This window comes from Podarcis raffonei, chromosome 6 (assembly GCF_027172205.1).
Source record: "Podarcis raffonei isolate rPodRaf1 chromosome 6, rPodRaf1.pri, whole genome shotgun sequence".
NCBI classification, from domain to species: Eukaryota; Metazoa; Chordata; class Lepidosauria; order Squamata; family Lacertidae; genus Podarcis; species Podarcis raffonei.
In genome coordinates this window covers 77,975,313-77,995,187 of record NC_070607.1, presented here as the reverse complement: position 1 = coordinate 77,995,187, position 19,875 = coordinate 77,975,313, and the positions used below count along the sequence as shown (strand labels likewise).

The following is a 19,875-nucleotide window of genomic DNA, read 5'->3' as shown; positions in this document are numbered from 1 at the left end:
GCAGATGGACCTTGGAATGGAGAACTGCCCTTTGACACCCTTACAGAGGACTGTCCTCTGTAAAGTAGGACACAAGGCTATCCACTGGAAAACAAGTGTAGAGTTGACAAAATGCATACAAGTAAACAACAACAAAACTGGAGGGTATGCATTACATCAGCCAAAAATGGAAGTCAATAAGCTCCAAGATTGGACTTTGTCTCCATTCCTAAGTTTTTGGGTGTGACAAAACTTTTCTGATATATTGCTTCTGTGTTGTCTTTGCTCTCCAGGGCAGAAGTGTGAACTCTGGCTTTGTGGGTGTGTCTTCACCTTGGCTGACATCTTGTTGGGAGCCACGCTGCATCGCCTCAAGTTTCTAGGACTCTCTAAGAAATACTGGGAAGATGGCAGTAGACCCAACCTACAGAACTTCTTTGAAAGGATACAAAAACGCTTTGCCTTCAGGAAAGTTTTGGGAGACATACACACCACCCTCCTCTCGGCAGTGGTACCCAATGCCTTTAGGCTGGTCAAGCGGAAACCACCATCCTTTTTCGGAGCCTCCTTCCTCATGGGATCTCTAGGGGGGATGGGGTATTTTGCGTATTGGTATCTAAAGAAAAAATACATCTAATGCTGGCTGTTCTGGTGTTTAGTTTGGTGTCTCTGTGCTGTGTGAAACCATGATGAATCTTCAGTAACTGTAATGAAATTTGAAACCAATATGAATAACTATACTGTTAATGTAACATTCCATAGTCTAGAAGTAGAAAAACCTATACTGCAAGGAAAGCGAATCAACGACGACAACAAAAATTCAACTTGTACAATGCCTTTTTTTTAGGTTTAAGTATTATACAACTGTAAACAGTGGTTGTGTTAATGCTTACACAACCGCTGTGGAGCAAAACTGCCCTCTAGCACAGGAAAGCGCCATTAGAAGAGAAGCAACAACACCCCCCAGCAACACAAAATGGAAAGACGGGGTTATCTTCTGCACCTTTACATTTTTTCCAATGTTTGTTGGCCACATAGCACATTTTTTCCCACAGGTGCAAATTGCGGGGACTTTTCTCTCATAAGAGCTGTTGTGGTGGTGTGATGATGACATAGGCTTATTTTTTAACAAAACACAGACACGCACACAACAGAAATAGAATGAACACAGTCAGACCACAGTAGTTTGTGAAGTTCTAGCTTAAGGTGGAAATGAATTATTTGTGTCTCTTTCTCTCTTTGTATACCATCATTTCCATTCAATCAAGCATTTTTAATCGACTTGCGCTTAGAATGTATCCACTTTCTACTTCTATATTTTTTTAATTTGCTTTTTTAATTGTTGACAGCCAGTGGGTTTCTTCTGATTGTATCCTTGATTTCACAGATGAATTTCTGTCTTACTGAGGTGTTTGCCTCGAGTTCCTTTCATGAATTTGCCAAGCATCGTTCACCAAAGGAGCCTTGCCGGACTCTAACAACAGGACTGTTTTCATAAGTTTCAAGCCATTTCCAAAGGATGTGTTTTCATTTCTTTCTTCCTTTTCCCCCGCCATTCCTTCCTTGAGGAGCATTTTTTTTAAAGTCACTTTTTTGCTGTGTATTTTCTTAGAAACACTTTGCACAGAAAATCACCTTTCTCACTTTCTTGTGCCTTTTGCATGTTGGAAAGAGTAATGAGCATCACTGCTTCTCATGCTTAAAAACCCTCTGAGAACCTAAATAAACCATATGGGAGGAGTAATGGCTTTACATTTCTAAATGTGTTTAGCATCAGTTGACTCATTTCCCGGAGTAAATGTGTCTGCACACACTGACTGTGCCTTTTTCTACTTTAATGTAGTCAGGGGTTGGCTTAGCCTCAGAATTTGCCATGCTTTACTCCATGAATAGGAAGTAGAGTCATATCTTGGTTTTCGAACAGCTTAGTCCTCAAATGTTTTGGCTCCCAAACGCCGCAAACCCGGAAGTGACTGTTCTGGCTTGCAAACTATTTTTGGAAGTTGAACATCTGACGGGGCTTCTGCGGCTTCCGATTGGCTGCAGAAGCTTCCTGCAGCCAATCAGAAGCCACGCTTTGGTTTCCGAACGTTTTGGAAGTCGAACGGACTTCCGGAATGGATTCTGTTCGACTTCCAAGGTACGACTGTATTAACAAAGAGATGCATGTTTCTTCCTCGACTTCAGTGCTCTTCCAGGCAATTATTAAGCATTCTTGTTGGTTTGCTTGCAGAAACCTTACACAGGGGTTAGATTGCATGGGGAATGCTCTCTATTGAGCATTCATTCTGATTTGTTTGCAGGGCATTCACCCTGCATTCATCCCTAGTTGCTTGCAGAGTGCTTATACATGTTACTCTTAATCATTCGTCCTTCCCCACTTTTCCATGCATTTCCATGGGTCACCTCTGTACCATACACTGAAAGCACATTTATACCACTTTAACAGCCATGGCTTCCCCCCACCCCTGACCAAATCCTGGGAACCATGGTTTTCCCTTCACAGGGCGACAATTCCCAGTACTCTTAACAAACTATGGTTTCTGAGATTCTTTGGTGGAAGCTAAGTGCTTTTAACGTATGGTGTGGATGTGACCGTGTCAGCTCCCTCACTGCAAAAAGTCAGTTGCTGTTGTTTTGTAGTGCCTTTGAGAACAGATGAACCACCAACCAGGGGCGTAGGATAGGGGGTGGGGGCAGTGCCCTCACTGAGGGGGGTGACATTTGGTGCGCCGCACGCCTGCGACTCCCAAGCCCACCCCGAGCCGTCAGGCATATGCTCCACCGCTGCCACCAACAGGGACCCCTCTGCCAATCTTAGCATCTGAGAGGGTTTGTAGGGAAGGAAGTTGTCTTTTCCCCAGCTGGTGCCTCCCACCATTCCTCTACATCCAGCCGGTCCATAACAGCACGACAAGCTAGTTGACAAGCCAGCCATTGCATTGTTACCCATTTCGCTAAAGATCTCTAGTCTTAAACTTCACACCTGCTGTTTCCCTCCAGGATATATTTAGGAGAACATGTTGACACAGGCCTGAAAGGCTGATTTTCCAGTTATTTTGAATGCATTGTGAATTGTGAAGAAAAAAACGTAGGCCATTTTTTGCTAACAGTTTGTGTGGGTTGTGTCTCTCTCCTCCTACCAGCGATTGATAGAGACATTAACTGCATTTAAAACTTGTAAACCCTCATACTGCTCTCCCCACACACCCCTCCCCCAAATACAGTGTTACCTCGGGTTAAGAACTTAATTCGTTCTGGAGGTCCGTTCTTAACCTGAAACTGTTCTTAACCTGAAGCACCACTTTAGCTAATGGGGTTTCCTGCTGCCGCTGTGCTGCAGGAGCACGATTTCTGTTCTCACCCTGAAGCAAAGTGCTTAACTCGGGGTACTATTTCTGGGTTAGCGGAGTCTATAACCTGAAGCATCTGTAACCTGAAGCGTATGTAACCCGAGGTACCACTGTACAAAGCTTTGCAAAATTTCTTGAAGTTCTTTTAATTAGCTGGGAGAAGAACGGTTGCTCAACAGTACAGCACATGCATTGAATGCAAAAAGTTCCAGGTTCATTCTCTGCCATCTCTGGGTAGGGTTGGGGAAGACCTGCCTGAAATGCTGGAGGCCCACTGCAAGTTAGCGTACACAAAACTCAGCCAGATGGTCTGATTCAGCTTTGTATAAATTATAGGTGCTTTCTCCATTGCAACCTCCCCACCCACCCATATTTGGTATAGTTTTCTGTTCTTCACTCCAGGAATCAGGCAAACTGCTGCAGCAGATCCCCGAATCATCCTTAGCCCCATCTGAACTTGTGCTCGTCCCCGCTTTGCCTTCCAGCTTCAGTGCAGCTTCCATTTGCAATGTTATTGCCATCTTCTGACCCTCGCAGACAACCTCACTTCCGGGAGCAGGGGCTTAATTTGATCTTCTTCGCACTTCCTGCCCCATCTGGAGGACTGCCCAATTGAGTGCCAGGGCTCTGAATACCAATTAGCTCCTGGTTTTCCTTTGGCCCTCCTGAATGCTAGGTCAGCTTCAGCCTGCCTTTGTTCTTCAGTCAGCTGCAGTTGCTGGAGCCCTTGTGTGATTGGTGAGATGTGCAAGAAAGCTACTTAAGGCAACGGTCATCATCTCAAATTAGCAGCACGGCCACCTGAATGCCCACTGACTGTCATGGCATTTCTGGCATATATACTGCGACACACATTTTTTAAAGCAGTGAAACCCTAAGAGAATTTTTTATTTTCCCTCTCCCAGGCTCCCAAGCCCAAGCAAGACTGCTTGTCCTCCCCTAACCATTATGCCATGCCCACCTTAATTGGGACTAGGGGTTAACATGACATTCTTGCTAAGAATAGCACTCTTTTAAAATATGATCTTGGTGGCCATTAACAGTGGGATCTGATACATGCACGTTCAGACATTAATCCCACAGAGTTCAAATGGGCTAACATTATGGCTATATGTACAGGCAACGACTGATTTACATGCGTTCAGTATGTGCACCTGGAATGCAACCCCTGCACAAATTGGGGGTTACCTGTACTCTTGTTTAGGAGTTAAATCCTATTAAACTGAGTGGGATTGAGTAAACATGCATAGGCTCCAACTGTTACTCCCACTACATTTAATGGATAAAGAAGTTATAAAAACTTGTTTAACTGGTTTGTTCATCTAACTGTGAAGAGCTCTTAAGTACCATACCCAAAAGCACATACTATCAAAAGGCTCCGCTGGGAATAACAGCCAAATCTCTCATAATACACTTACACACACACACTTCAAAAATCTGTCCCTAAACTGTCCTCTTCTACATTTCAAACTTTCTAAACGTTCACTCAAAACTGATGGAGCAGTGCATGCAAATCTATTACATTATTGTCCCACACTGATATTTCTTTATTTAAAATAACGGGCACGCTAAAACCACAGTAATGCACCAGAACAGTGGTTGAAATGGAGGAGACTTAACAGAGCTCCTAGAACTACAAATAACCTGTAAACCAATTCTGAACAGCAAGAAACAGGTGTTTCTTTTGAGTAATCCAGAAATAGAAAACAGCTCCCCATCCCTAGATTAGCAAGCATCACATATAATTTAACCATTGTTACACAGAACTAAAGTTAGATTGGGAAGGGCAAACAGCTTACTAAGCTGAAGGCTGAATGCACACCATATATTTAAATTACACACCCTGAATCCTGGGAACTCTATTTTAAGGGTGCTGGAATTATAGCTTTGAGGGGGAAACTATACTTCCCCCTGTATTCAGGGTGGAGGGCTGTAAATATATGGTGTGTATACGCAGCCTCAGTTTAAGACAGACTTCCTCAACCTCGGCCCTCCAGATGTTTTGGGACTACAACTCCCATAATCCCTAGCTAGCAGGACCAGTGGTCAGGGATGATGGGAATCTGGAGGGCCGAGTTTCAGGAAGCCCGGTTTAAGAGATTTAGAACTACTGTTTGTGGCAAGGTTTGAGAAATGGAAAAAAAGTTTCATAGCTTTAGATGTGCAGAACCAAGCTTTTTTTATCTATTCGGTGTGGAGCGCTATGCAGACTGGATCACATGCTGATACCTTGAGATGCAGTACCAAGACCAGAGGCATTTATTCCCCTCTTCAAGATATAAGACACCATGTGAACAGAAATAAACACATTTTTTTGCGCATGCTAATCCACCACCAGCTGCATCTCTATTTTTAGGGTGGTTGGAACTAAGCAGATGTGTTTGTACACACACATGTCCATGTGTGATGACAGTTTTCTACATCATAGTCTATTAACCAATGATGTTTAGATCAAGTATTTAGCTGTTTCAGCCACACCGGTACTGCAACAACCCAGTACCATAAATGTAACTTGGCGGGGTGAGGAGACCCAGTTTGCAAGTCTGTAGATGGCTGAGAAACATGCTTCCTGCAAGCAAATGCTGATCCAGTCAAAGATACCTTAAAATCCATCTTAGTTACTGCTTTGCATTTTTGGTTACATCCTATTAGCTGACCATAGGTTATCCGAACCTAGGGGAACTTGCTTGCTGCCACTCTAAACATTATAGAAATGTAGAGTTGGAAGGAATCCCGAGGTTCATCTAATCCAACCCCCTACAATGCAGGAATCTCCAAGCCAGTGTGAACTTAAGGAAGTTCATGGAAGAAAGGTTTCTTCCACCCTCTCCCCCAGCTGTCAGTCATTTTGAGCCTCACACCCCACCCACATTGTTCAGGAGGGGCCCCCACCTTCCAGAGAGAGACTTTTCAGGGGCCTGATTTATTAACAAATCTTCCATTAAATCACCATTCTAATCATCTTAACATTTTAGGTATTTTCCACCCCTCAAGCCTTTATGTGGAATTCAGTTGTACTACATTCTGGTTATCCAAGATTCTCATCCATTTTAGCAACCTGATCACCAGAGAATCTGTAGAGTCATGCAATACCCCCTCCTGACTCCCTTAACAGCACACTACATTGCAGGAAGGACAAAAACTGTGTGTTTGCTTAAGCATCTTCTGTTTAGAAAGCCGCTCCAACCACCATACATTCCGGACGTGCCCTGTTCTAGTTTTCTGGCAGCCTCCTGATTTTCTAGGGAACAATTCAATGTTCTACTGCCAGCTTGAGCGATGTTAAGCTTTCATTCCTACAGGATGCAATACAAAGGCAGATAATACACAATCCAAAAAGGCCAGGCCACCAATCAGCACTCAATCAAGCAACATACCCCAAAGAGAAAAGAAGCAGATTTCTGTCCCTAGAAAATTTGGCTGTGCATCTAGGGACACCCATCTGCTTCGTATGACATTCATACATCCAATAAACTGGGACAAAAGGGAGTGAAATCAGTGAAAATCCAAACAAGATTCAACTGCCTACTCAATGACTAGAATGATATTTTGTCTATCAACCTTACCTACCGAATTAACTAAAGCCAATCAAAATATGCAACCTGCTAAACATGTGCATGTAAGGCTAATTAAACAGGGTTTCCTTAATTGTTTTGGGCTTGCAGGCATTGAAATGTTACTGTGTTACACCTTTAATATATAGTGTCATGTTTACAAAATAAACTACATTTGAATCAAAATAGTGGGACTTCCAACAAAATGTTGCTGTGTTCAGGTCCCAAACCCAGTCAGTCGAAATTCCATATCCATTCAACACGCTTAGTCCAGAGTTGGGTTGTTCTTGTGCAGGGGGCATCTTCCGCTTAGCCCCCCCCCCATAGACGGTTTGCACTTCTACAAAAACATGTCTCTTATAAGTGAATGTGCTATTTTGGCTGCATAAAGAGCAAGATCAAGAGAATGTGCTTGCTATTAGAATATGGGATATATTTTGCAATCTCAAAACTTTTTTTACATTTCATAATTTCTGCACAAATGAAAATGACAGGAGTTACATTGAACTAACTTTATTGAGACAAGACAATGTTGTTTTTGCCCAGTATTGTCACGATTACACTTGCTCCGTTTCCATCATTTCATTCAAAATACATCAGTTCTTTTAAAAGGAATAAAAAACCAGGTATCGGCAACAAGGTCTTTAACAAAAATCCATTTCAAATCCAGCCTTTTGCTTTGCCAAATATGTCAAATCCTTCCGATCCTGGGGTGAATTTATTTATACTTCGGTGGTTAGAATTATATTGTATTAAGTATCCCTCCTCCTACAAAGAAACAGACCATTGGGCAGAAGGTTCAGTGCCCTTGAATTCCAGAGATTGTTATTAGCATAATGCATAGTATAAGCCAGCTGGAATTATCTGACTCAAATGCAAGCAAAGACACAAGAGAACAATCATCCAGCATTTCACCAGTCCACTGAATACTATAGCTCCATATACCAAGACTAGGTGTGTTCACAAATCAGGTGGTTGTCTGCAAACCAAGAAAAAAGTGCACACATCCTTCCTCATGCCAGGTCTTCTGCAATAATGTATAAATGGAACGACTTCTTCCTGAAGAATACCAGCTCCCCCACCCTCAATTTATATTATATAGAGCTGTCTGTCATGCTGTCCTATTGTTTTGAGATAGGAAACTGAAGACTACTTCCAGTATAATGGTTACAATGCATGGATGGCTCTGGAAGCAACTCCCAGGCTCACGTACAAATGAAGATGTTTTGTTCATCTGAACTATCCAGGCAGAGTTATCTGCAGAGGGTACAACAATCGTTACAATTCACAGGAGTGTTTTTTGGGATGCTGCATTTTGTCCAAATGAGCAATTTTCACATGAATGCACCCAGATGAATCAGCATCATGCAGCTGTTCAAATGTTCACTAAAACTAGACCAAAGCTGGGCACTCTCAAAAAATGTCTGGATAATTTAAATCCATACATTTTGCTCAAAGAAGCAGTTAATCTCAACGTAATTCATTCTAACTTCCCCATAGCTTTTTATTTTTAAAAACTATTTGAACCCCAGTGCTCCTCTCCAAAAACTAACCACGTGACCTGCCTACCTCATGGCATGGCTCTTTTAATGATGCAATCTTGAATGTGTACATTTGCAAGTAAATCCCAGTTACATCACTGGGGCCTAGTCCCAAATTGTGGTTAGAATCAGAAGTAATTACTACTCATGACTACATACAAGCAAGCATGACCTTTCCAAAACCCATTTTTTTCCTTTAAAGGTTTGCAATAGGCACTTGCTTAATACATTGTCAATAACGCATTTATATATTATATATAGTGTTATTTTTTAAGTACCATTTTTTATTTAGAATATTTTATGCATGTTGTTAAAAGCTAAAAAAGCAATATGATCTACATCAGGCATAAGGAACTGACCTCCAGATGTGGCTGGACTACAACTCCCATCATCCCTGACCATCGGCCATGCTAGCTGAGGCTGACAGAACTGGTAGTCCAACATGTGGAAGGTCCCAAGTTCCCCACCCCTTACTTACATTTTAGGCATACAATGCCTGCATTTGGCCAATCGTTATTTTGGCTTAATACGCTGACATGTGAATGGGGATTGTAAATGTGTGCATAGCCCCTTTGTTCTTCCTTTCAGGGGAGCAAACAAGCCACAAAATCTTCAGTTAACAATAAATTTCTTATGTAATTCTAACAGTGAAACGATGGTTAACCACTTTGGAACAAACCAGGATATGATGCCATGGTTTGAAGGCTGGTTCATATTTCAGCTGATTAAACCAGGTAAGATTCCCAAACCAGCAAATATTTGTCAATGTGAGCCATGCAAAATTAGGATGCAGCCCACTCCTGAGGAATTCAATGGAAAAACCTCTAAATGGTTTTCACAGATCAGAACTATATAACAGCAGTTGTCAATAGGCTTTAAAAAGCAAACAAGCTGCATGCAGCCTCAACTCATGTCATATTCAGAAAAGGCAGCTTAAAGGTGCTTTGGCACAACAACTCAGAATGCAAGTACCGTATGTTTGTTTACTTCCAAGTCATGAATCTGCACCAAAGAACCTAAATTATGAGATACCCAGAGCTTTATAGAGAGTCAGTGTCAACAGGAGCACAAACCTGCTCTCCACTGAAGACAGTAAAAAGACAAGAAGCAGCTGTTTGTGGCACAAGCTGCTGGTTGAAATGCAGCAAAATATTTAGTTCCAGTGCTTCTGATCCTTTACATGGAATGAAATCCTCCTACATAAACATTTTTTAATGTATGACGAAGACGCTGCTTTAATGAAGAGGTGGCTAACCTGTTGCCCTTCACTGTTGGACTCCAACTTCCATCAGCCTCAGCCAGCAAGGCCAATTATCAGGGATGATGGGAGTTGGAGTCCAACTCATCTCAGGGGCCATAGGTTAGTCACTTCTACTTAATGCTAGTGGAGATAGCAGTTTATTAAAGATAATGATAAATAATGAAGGCTGCTAGATAGTTCTGCTCATTGTCAATAGCTATTGAAGCAGGCCTTCATGTCTGAGTAGACAAGAAGAAAATATGATATGAAGTGAATGTGAATTCCAAATAATTACTCCATGGAGGACAAAAGAGAACATAAACCACAGGAGGGTTTTTGCTGACAACCAACATTGATGCTGTGTGTAATGAAACTCAGCCACCAAACCTACAATGTTTAGCACATGCAGTCAGCAGAAAGTATGCACACAAATTAAATGCATGCACATAAATAATAGCAATGAAATATATCAGTGCATGCTGTCTTTTTAAAAAATAATACAAATGCAAAACACTAAAACATTAATATTACATAAAAAATAAATGTACCGAATCTTACAGCTTATAGAACTTTTACAAGATGCCAACAAAAGAAACAAATAATACTTGGGATCTGTTCTCACTTAGCACTTTTCTGCCACCCGCAAGCTGCCTTGAACCATCCTCAGGAGACTAATTTCCTTGAGTGGAAAGTCAGCATGAACTTGGCTGCTAAACTGGTTATAGCAATAATGGTTGCCATGATTACACTGGCAGGGAAAAAGGGCTCCCACAGGCATGGAAATTGCTCTTCATGTGTGCGTAAAGTCACATTTATTAATATCTGAATTATACTCTGATGTTTGATCCAGAAGGATCCACAGGACAACTTAAAAATACAATCAAGTGAGGCTGCTTCCATGTCCTCTAAATGACACATGCCATCAGATAGCCATCTCCCAATTCTCTTTTGGGGAATTGTAGTCATTTTATCTTAGTTCAGTCCAACTGCTGACTGTTAATTGTTTGCTACAGTTATTCATTAAAGTTATTCTTGACGGATATTCAAACAGCTGAGGAAGGCACCAAACTGTTTTTATACGTGAGAATACTGTGGTATGTATCAACCCCAATCTGCCATTTGGAAGTCATTTAAATTTGATATATTTGCAAAAATCATCTCAACCCCACAGAAGTCAATGAGATGAACATTTGCATTCTACATGTTCTTTCATGGAAGACATGTTTTAACTTGGGAAGAATTTTTTTAAAGCATCCTGGAGTTTCATGCACAGAAACTGCTAAAGGGATTTTGGATCTAAAAATCCAAATAAGCACCACTGGATTATTTCTGGAGTAACTTCCATCTAATTATTCTTGCGGGTACTGTGGAAAAAGAAGGTACTTACAAAGTAAGTAAATTTGTTTAGGATTGAGCTGTTAGTGTTAAGTATACCACCTTAAGTAGCTTAAACATCATATACTTAATATGAAGATTCAAACCACTTCTTGAAAATTCCATTGCAGGACTGCAGACTTTGGTCCAGAAGGATGGTAGACCCCTGGGTATTAACGTACAAAGCAGTACCATTTGCTAAGATGCAAGTTTGTTTGTTTGTTTAAAAACAGAATTAAAAATAATTGCATTTCTTCTTCAAAGCAGACAGCCAAGTCACAGAGCTGAAGCAAGCAATGTAGTAAAACTATGTAAAAGTAGATTGTGTTTTAAAGTTAGTGTCATTGAGGGGTGGGGGACAGATAAAGCACCTACAAAATTTCTTTTGAAACAAGATCATTTATAAATTTTCCCCAATGCCAAGAAACGGCTGATGGTATCAATATAAAAAGAACATTAGTCCCCATAAAAGAACAAACAGCCTTTCTGCTGCAGACTGTGGACATCTTACAGCATTAAACAGATTAAGGCAAGAGGGAAGAATGTGAGTGCAGCAATCTTGCAGCCAACACCCTGCTTTACTAATATAAAGTGTGTTGCAATAATCAAGGATATTACATTGCTACTGTAGTAAATGTCAAGATACTCAAAGGCTTTTAATTACATGGAAAAAATAAATACCAACACAAAGGTTGGATTATGCAAGCTGCTTTGTCTAAAGAAAATGATCTGGAAATGCATTTTGTTGTAGTCTGAAAGGATGGATCGGCAGAACTGGAGACTAAAGGCATCTAACAGCTGGAACAGATGCTTATTCACAGAATTAAGAGTTGTTTTATAGCCACATTTCTGTATTGTTAATCCACAAGTGGCTCAAACTATCACTGACTCAGCAGAGAACCCTCCCTTACCCTAACATATTGGTTCAGGGAGCTACTAACAGAAAGCTTTGTCTGCATCAAGCTATCCTTGACTTAGGGGCATAACAGCAATGATAAAAAATAAAATTGTGGTGTGCCATGACCAGGACAGGTCCAGGGAGCTCCATTAGCCAGTAATCTGCCCAAACCAACAATGGTTTCTCCCTTGCTGTTTGTTAATATTTTTCTAACAAGTTCTATTTTTTTGTGTAGTGTAAGATGTTAGCTTCTTCCATAGCCAACGAACCAACCTTGAGAATGCATTCCCCTGCCCCACCAGTTAAAGGAATTTAGACTTCATTGCCAACACAATCACTAACGCTGTCATTGAATTAGTGAAAACGGTTAACTGTCATATGATTAGTAGGACTCCAACAGCAGCCTTCTTTTATGAGGAAATAAATCCAAACCTCTACACAGAATCAAAAAATATTTTGACTTCAACTCCTCCCTTTAAATATACTGAAAATAATTATTTTAAAAATTAGTTATCAAGCAAAGAATTTTCTTTAAAACAAAATCTGACTCATAGGCACTCTTTTTTTTATAGGCTACGGTTGGACTTTCGGGAACTCCAACTAGTTCTTTCCGGAGGAAGTCCAGGAGACAAAGGAGTTAGGTACCAGTACCTGTATGTTCCATACCAAGCCAAGAGACCCGCCAACGTGCCAAATAACTTTTGGGAGAAGTCATGGAAATACACAGCCGTGGTAAAAAACATCCACAACCAAATCATGGTCAAGAAACTCAGGGCCAGGAAAAAGCCATTTACCACAGTGTGCATTCTGGAGTTCTGGGAGATGTTCACAATGTGCAACACGGCCATCTCCTCTATAGTAATCAGGGCACAGTATGAGAGAAGGAAGGAGTGTCCCGAGATGTCAAAGCCATTCCAGAAGCCACCAGCTTTTAGACACTGTAGTTTGTTGGGATGTTCCTTCAGTGGTACATCAAGGGCCACAGATTTGTAGCAGCTGCCTGTCAGGTCCTCAATGTACAGGAACACCCCGGTGCATGAATACCAAATGGCAGTGCCAACCAGCAAAGCACTGAGACGTCGAACCACCACCGCAACGCTCCGGGTGACGTGGTAGGTAGTGATGCCGATAAAAGGCAGCAGCAGACAAAGGGTCCAGGCCCAGGCAACTTTAACAAAATACCTGCCAGGGAGAAATTGAAAAGAAATATTCTAAGCTCCAGGGAGGTAAGAGAGATGCGCTCAGAGAAGTTACAAAATTATACCATCTGCATATTGCCAAATTCATCCTACTTAATTCTCATAATCTTTTGGACAAGGCTTGTACCAAACACTTATGGATCCTCCCACACAAGAGGCACTAAAGTAGTGTCCAGGATCTGGTACAAGCCTTAAAAAACTCTTGAGTGATCACAAAACTATCATATTTGATATAGGTGCAAGTTGTAAACAGCCTCGAAAATCGAAGTGCCCTGTTTAATTTGAAAACTGACCAAAGCTTTACTGCATATGTAGCAAATGTTGTGTTGTTGTTGCTTTCCTTTACTTTCTTTGGATGCTGCCATGGCCTTTGGCTACCACAATAAAACCCAATAAAATTTATTTATTTAAATCTGAAAATTCAAAATGAACTATTTCTCAGAAATTAAATTAGTTCAAAGGAAGCTAAAGGTATCTAGGAGGAGCAAGCTGGGAAACAGATCAAGAATGACCTGCAGCAAGAGGGACATCTGCAAGAGGGTCCAGCATCCCAGCTAATGCTTCTAAATTTGGGCTGGAGTTTAATGGCAGAGCACATGCATGCAGAAGTTCCCAAGTTCAATCTGCACCATCTCCAGGTGGGGCTGGGAAAGACCCTTGTCCGAAACCTGGAAAGCTACTGAAAAGGAAACCCCTGGGCCCTCCAGATGTTGTTGGGCTACAACATCTGGAGGGCCAAAGTCCCCCCCAGCCATGGATGAACTAGATGGACTCAGCTTCCTAAATGCACGTGGCCAGGAGAGAATCCACTACCATCACGAAAATTACTGCCACACCTAGAAAGATAATCCGTTTATTCAGGACAGCTTGCTTTCTCCACATCTGGGATTAGGCAAGCGGTTACTGCATTTATTGGTTTTTGCTTCACTGCTGGCTACATTGCTACTCGCCCTAATAAAATCAAACCCCAGTAAACAAAAGCCGCTTTTTCTGACAGGGTCTCCCGCTTATTTGCAGAAGGGCAACAACCTCCTCATGCAACAGCTCCTGGTAAGATACGCCCCTTGCCCTGCCCTCCCTTCAGATTCCCCCCCCCCCGGTTAAAGTGCCCCCCCCCCCATGTCAAGCTGCCCCATCCTCTCAGCCCCCTCCCCGCCCTGTCAATCAACGCCAGGCCCCTCCTCCTTCTCCTCACATCCCCTCACATGTTAAGCAGGTTGCGCTTGTTGCTCATGTAGGTCTCTGGCAGCGGCGCCCACTCCTTGATGACGCAGCCGCCCAGCATGAGGCCCAACAGCCCCAAAGGCATCGTCCTCCGCGCCGCGTCGCGCACCAGGTAAGGGCGCAAGAAGCGCGCCGAGCGGTCCATGTACTCCATCGCCAAGGCTCCGAGGAGGACTCGACGCCGCTGCAGAGGGCGGCCAGCCGGTGACCGCCGGCCAAGAGGACGCCCGGCGGACGTGCTGCGTCACAGCCTCGCGTCGCTCGGGCCCCGCCCCGCCGCAAGTCGGTCTGTCCTTTCCCCTCCCAACTGCGCAGGCGCCTTCTCGGGTTGCGCGTGCAGCTGCCTCCCGCGCGCGGCGAATCCTAACCGTCACTTTAGGCACCTCCCGTCTGCGCCTGCGCAGGTCGCTGAATACCCCTGGCCTGATTTCGTCACGCTTAGGTGTTCACTGCTGTTAAGATTTAGGTGGAGGTTATCGTTGAGTAAGCATGTATAGGAGGAGCAGGATTCTCTAATAAATAAATGAATTTTTAAAAGGAAGAGTAGGAGAGGTTGCACTCTTAACATGCACAATTGCCTGTGGCGCTGTGTACACAAAAGTGTTCGCTTTGCGCAGTTGCCTCACCCCAGCTGCCCACTCTTGCTTAATGTTAGGGCCGGCCCTGAGTGAGCGAAATCATGTGTCGAAATGATTGGCGGCGATCGTTGTGTAGAAGGAAGGGCTTTTGTTAGGTGCAGGTTTATTCTGCCTGGCCCCAGATGATGTTAGCCAAGTTGCAAAGTCCCAAAAGCTTCACTTTCTGAAATCCCCTTTTTCATGCTACTCTTGACAGCTGTTCTCCTTTGCATCAACCTAATCTCCACATTGATGGAGATGTTCAATGCGCAATTAATTGTGTGACAGGCTACACCAGTTGAATTTTCCTCTTCCCGTCTTTGGCATCTGGCCTCTCAACTGGACATTAATCACAGAGCATGAAGTCCTCATGGATGGCTTCCTCAAAATGTTTGTTCAATGTGCTATGGCTATGCAGAAGCAGATGCAACGTGAGGAAAATGTATTAGGAGTTAGGTATGCCCCTGCCAATATCAGTGGTGCATCCACACTTCAATGCATTCCACAAAATTATAAATACCAAGCTAGAAATTGCACAGAGCAGAATGACAAAAGTTGGAAAGGACACAGAATAATGTATGCATGCACACCAATTTTCCACAGAGGGGCAGCACATGATTGGGAGAAAAAGCAGACCTTTTCTGTATAAAATGAAACAGCGTGTACTGCAGGCACAAGTGTAATAGTAATTATCATTATTACAGGTGCAACTTAGGGGAATGATGTTTTAAAACAATAATAACAAACTTTTCTTTTTGTAAACTGCTTTTTACAATCAAGTTGTATATATATGTGTGTGGACAAGTGTGCGGTAGCTTCCTTTGTATTCTCCTGAAAAGTAATTAATAGATGGAGGAGGTCTTAAAAAGGTCATAGAGACAAAGACGAATGATATACACATTGGTGAGGTTCCTTAGTCGTCATAGCCCTACTTCCCTGGGAGTAAGCCCCACTGAATTCAATGGTACTTTTGACTAGACGTGGGTAAGATTGCAATGTAATGGTAATTTTTCTCCCCATGGAGATGTAGGGAAGAGTAATCTGCCTAATAAATAACTCTCAGTTTACACAGCAGGTGGTCTGTCCACAGCTATACAATGCTATTATATGCAGCATTGCATCAAGTTGAGTTCAGTTTGAGGAACTCAGGCAGTGTTTATTCAGCTGCAACAACTGATTTATTTAGCAAAACAGGTTCCGCCTTAGAATTTCCAGCAGAAAGACAAATCTTTGCAGGGGGTCTGTCATTCAGTGCTATTAACATTGTGAACAGAGTCTCTCCAACCTGGTGGTAAATTATATATTTCACACTGAGATGTGACAACTGAGGCTGTGTACACACTAACCCATTTGTAGCACACACAAAATGTAGTTTTTCCTCAGTCCAGATCATTCATGTTTGTCCTCTAGATTGATTCTAGGTCCTATTGTCCACAAAGGTGGGTGGGGTTGCTTGATACCCATTTGAAAACACTCCCGTTAGCTTATCCACAACTTTTCCATCCTGCATATGCCCTAGGTGAATGAAGAAGGAAGTGGTGATTGTGGTCTTCATATATGCCCATCCACAATGTCATTGGACAGGTGTGGACACCCCTCTGAAGGCTGGAACTGCCTTCATCAGTTTTCAAATGGACACACCGCAGAGTAATGCAGAATCAATTTACAGTGAAGTATAATTTGTACGTAGCCATATCTCAAAGGAACAGTTATATGCAAGGCTTTTTTTCTGGGGGGATGCAGGGGTACGCATACCCCTAAACATTTTGTGAATCTAAGTTTGGCATCATTGAGGGGCAGTATTTCAATATGAGTAGGAAAATGAGAGTACCCCTAAACATTTTTTTTTAAAGCACTGGTTATATGCAAGGCTTTACTAATGTTAACAACAGCCTGAAATTGGGGTTTGGGCAGTATATCTTTTTCCTTCCACAACACATAATCAGTCCGACTGCGTGCATGCTTATGCATAAGTATATCCCACTAAGTCCCATGTGACTGCACAGGATTGCAGCCTTGGACACCATGGAAGCTGTTGCTGTGTTCGCTATGGAATGAGAAAGACAAAGAAGCTGTCACCCTGTCCCTCTCCTCCATCCATCAATCTGGGCAGCCCTCAGTTACCATACATACATTTACAAAGGATCAGTTTGTCCCTTGCTTCAGCATCCGTCTTCTAGAGAGAAGCTACTGCCAGAGGAAATGACAAATATATTCTTCACAAAAGTAACACCAATGTTGGCGGACTCAACTGATTGATTGTGGCAGCAACAACTTCATTTTCTTTTCCTTCCTGTGAGAGTACAAGGGGAGAGTGTCATAATCCTGTGCACATCTATGTGGGTGTAATCCCCACTCAACTCAATGGTACTTTTGTTTGCATCCGTAGAGACAATGACTGCTAAACCATAAAGTTTGGGTTCTGTAATCCAGACTGGGCAGAAGCTGTGTGTGCGTGTGGAGCTAATTGTTGCCACTTGACTTCTCCCCTTGCAAACCTAGATAGGCAAAGCTCAGTTCCTAGAGTCATGGTTGTTCCAGCTTTACAAAACCATGGTCACTGAGCCAACAGTGCTTTAAGACTAGTTTCAGCAACATGTAATAAAGAGCAGTGAGAAATGTGATGTTACACACACACTGTTTTAGCACCTTCCTTGTGCAATGCACCGTAATTGAATAGGGTTAAGAAATGATAGGTCACTCACCTCTGTTTTCTTCTTCTGTATCTTCACAGTTACATCAGGAAACAGAAGGTGGTGCTATTCTACAAGTACCGTATGTTAGTTTTTGAGCTTGACAGAAATTGCCACCCTCAAACCATCCCAATTTTGTAACAAATTGGGAGGGAATCTTCCTCGTGGCAAAACTTCTAAATTCTGGGAGAAGTCCAAAGTGATTTAATAGGACTAGCAGATTTTTTTTAATGGAGTGCATGACTGCACTTGTTTTGATTTTATAGAAATTGCTTAAACTTGAGGCCCCTAGTGAACTCCTGTGAACATCTGAAACAAAAAGAGACACGGTGTATATACACAGGGTGCACCTTGCTTGCTTGCTGTCTTTGAACTTTTTTCAGATTTTGCATGAGAGTTCCATTCAGCGGCCCAGTGCAATCTACAACCTATTCACACCCAGACAATACTTACTTTATGTCAGTGATGGGATGTTCAGAAGAAGTAGATTGTATATCTTATGTTTATTCTGTTATATTTTTTCAAAGCACCTTAAAAGAACATGGGATGTCCTGTTTTGACTGTGAGTGTGAGCCTGTGGGGCAAAGAAGTTCAGTGGCAGGGGACAGGCCCAGCAAAAGCCAGGCAATCAAGCCAAGCTGGAGTTTCAGAACCTCAGAGAGCTCCAAGCAGGCAACTTACTCAAAGGTGGGATATGTTCACATTACCACTTAGTCTGCACCCGATGCATTCACGCAACATTAGCCACAATCCATATAGATCTTATCGTTCCTCAACAAATATTGTTGCTGGATGCATTTCCCCCCTCTTCTATGAAGACATAAAAAAGGACCCAAAGCGTGAGATCCAGAAGGTGATGCAATTCATAGGGAAGCAACTGGATGAGGCGACCGTGGTCAAGATTGTCCGCCACACTTCCTTCGAAGCCATGAAAGACAACCCAATGGCCAACCGGGCTGGCGTGCCCCTCTCGGTCATGGACCTGTCCATTTCCCCATTCATGAGGAAAGGGACAGTTGGGGACTGGAAGAATCACTTCACGGTGGCTCAGAATGAGCGGTTCAATGAAGACTACCAAAGAAAGATGGCTGATACTACCCTGACATTCACCATGGAGCTCTGAGAGCCAAAACTCCAATGTCAGAATCCCTTAAGAGGATTCCCTGAAAAGCGAAGGCTCACCTCAGCCAGTGTCCTCAGGGGATTTGCCTTTTCCAGCAGCACTAATAAAGAAAAAGTGTTTTATAATTTTAAAAAAACCATTAAAAAACCACCTTCAGTCCAATTAGGAAACAGGATACAGAGTAAATGGCAATGTGAATGTACCCTAACAGTCACTGCACAGGTGAACATGAGTGTGCAAGCAGAGACGATATCTTAAAGAATAGGAGTTCCAGGAGGGTTGCAGAGGCAATGAAACAAAAAAAAGGTCATGTGCGTTAGGTGAAGACATCCCTGCAAATGTGGCTTGAAACACTGCTGTGAAAAATGACCTTGCTGTGTTTCAAGTAACTAAAGCGAATGCACCTGTGGTCTGGAGCCAAGCTGAGCCCTTATGTATCCCTAAGTAAACCTTCCAGGTTCTGTCTCTTTGCTGCAGAGTGGAATGCTTTAAAGAGGCAGCGCTCTGGCCTGCGCTCTATTGCCCTTTCACACTGGTTCAGGGCATGTTTCAGGCACTGACAAGTGGGCTCTCTGTCTGCAGTGAGAAGCCCATGGGGTGAGGATATGCACCGAGACTCCTCGGTAAAATCGGGCTCAGTAGCTGCAGTCTTTGGAGGTCCTGGCCTCAAGGTGACCCTGGTTTTGAGAGTGCAGGCTTGGTGTTAGAGCCCTGGCCTGAAAGTCTACAACCCCTTGCTTTCCTGGCCCAATTTGTCCCCTGCCTTCTGTGTCAGTGGCAAGGTGGCTTGCTTGGACTTGGGGTCATAACATGGAGGAGGATGTCTTTCTGTCTGCTACTAAATTCATGGCTCCCTAGGAAAGCATCACCACATGCACAAAGATGGTTGAATGGAATTCAGTAGGTTTTTAGCAGCAAGCAAGTTCTGGTGCCATTAATAGGGGTGTGTTGACTAACTTAAGTAATCGTACACCCTCCCTCTGAACCTTTCCCCCTCCCCAAACACCCTCCATAGGTTAGCTTTGCAAATTTAATTTGGTCATTTAATTTCCTATTTCCCCAACACTTTTCAGCCTCCAA

The 19,875-nt window shown here is 42.8% G+C and overlaps 3 protein-coding genes across 3 annotated transcripts in view; 2 read left to right on the top strand and 1 right to left on the bottom strand.

The window, feature by feature from the left end:
- Positions 1–1,741, top strand: part of GDAP1L1 (ganglioside induced differentiation associated protein 1 like 1) — a 45,155-nt gene extending 43,414 nt beyond the window's left edge. The window contains exon 6 of the mRNA XM_053394138.1: positions 273–1,741. Coding sequence (XP_053250113.1) covers positions 273–616 — 344 coding nt within the window. The 3' untranslated portion in view covers positions 617–1,741. The remainder of the gene's footprint in view (positions 1–272) is intronic.
- A 5,642-nt stretch (positions 1,742–7,383) lies between these two features.
- Positions 7,384–14,618, bottom strand: FITM2 (fat storage inducing transmembrane protein 2). The gene is made up of 2 exons (XM_053394149.1): positions 14,344–14,618; positions 7,384–13,121 (listed from the first exon to the last, which is right to left on the bottom strand). The coding sequence occupies exons 1-2, from the start codon at positions 14,514–14,516 to the stop codon at positions 12,506–12,508; spliced, it is 789 nt and encodes a 262-aa protein (XP_053250124.1). The 5' UTR covers positions 14,517–14,618; the 3' UTR covers positions 7,384–12,505.
- Positions 14,619–15,502: 884 nt separating this feature from the next.
- LOC128416422 (sulfotransferase 1C2-like) lies at positions 15,503–18,916 on the top strand. Its single transcript, XM_053394151.1, has one exon. It carries the CDS (start codon positions 18,214–18,216, stop codon positions 18,793–18,795), a length of 582 nt encoding a protein of 193 aa, XP_053250126.1. The 5' UTR covers positions 15,503–18,213; the 3' UTR covers positions 18,796–18,916.
- The last annotated feature ends 959 nt before the right edge of the window (positions 18,917–19,875 follow it).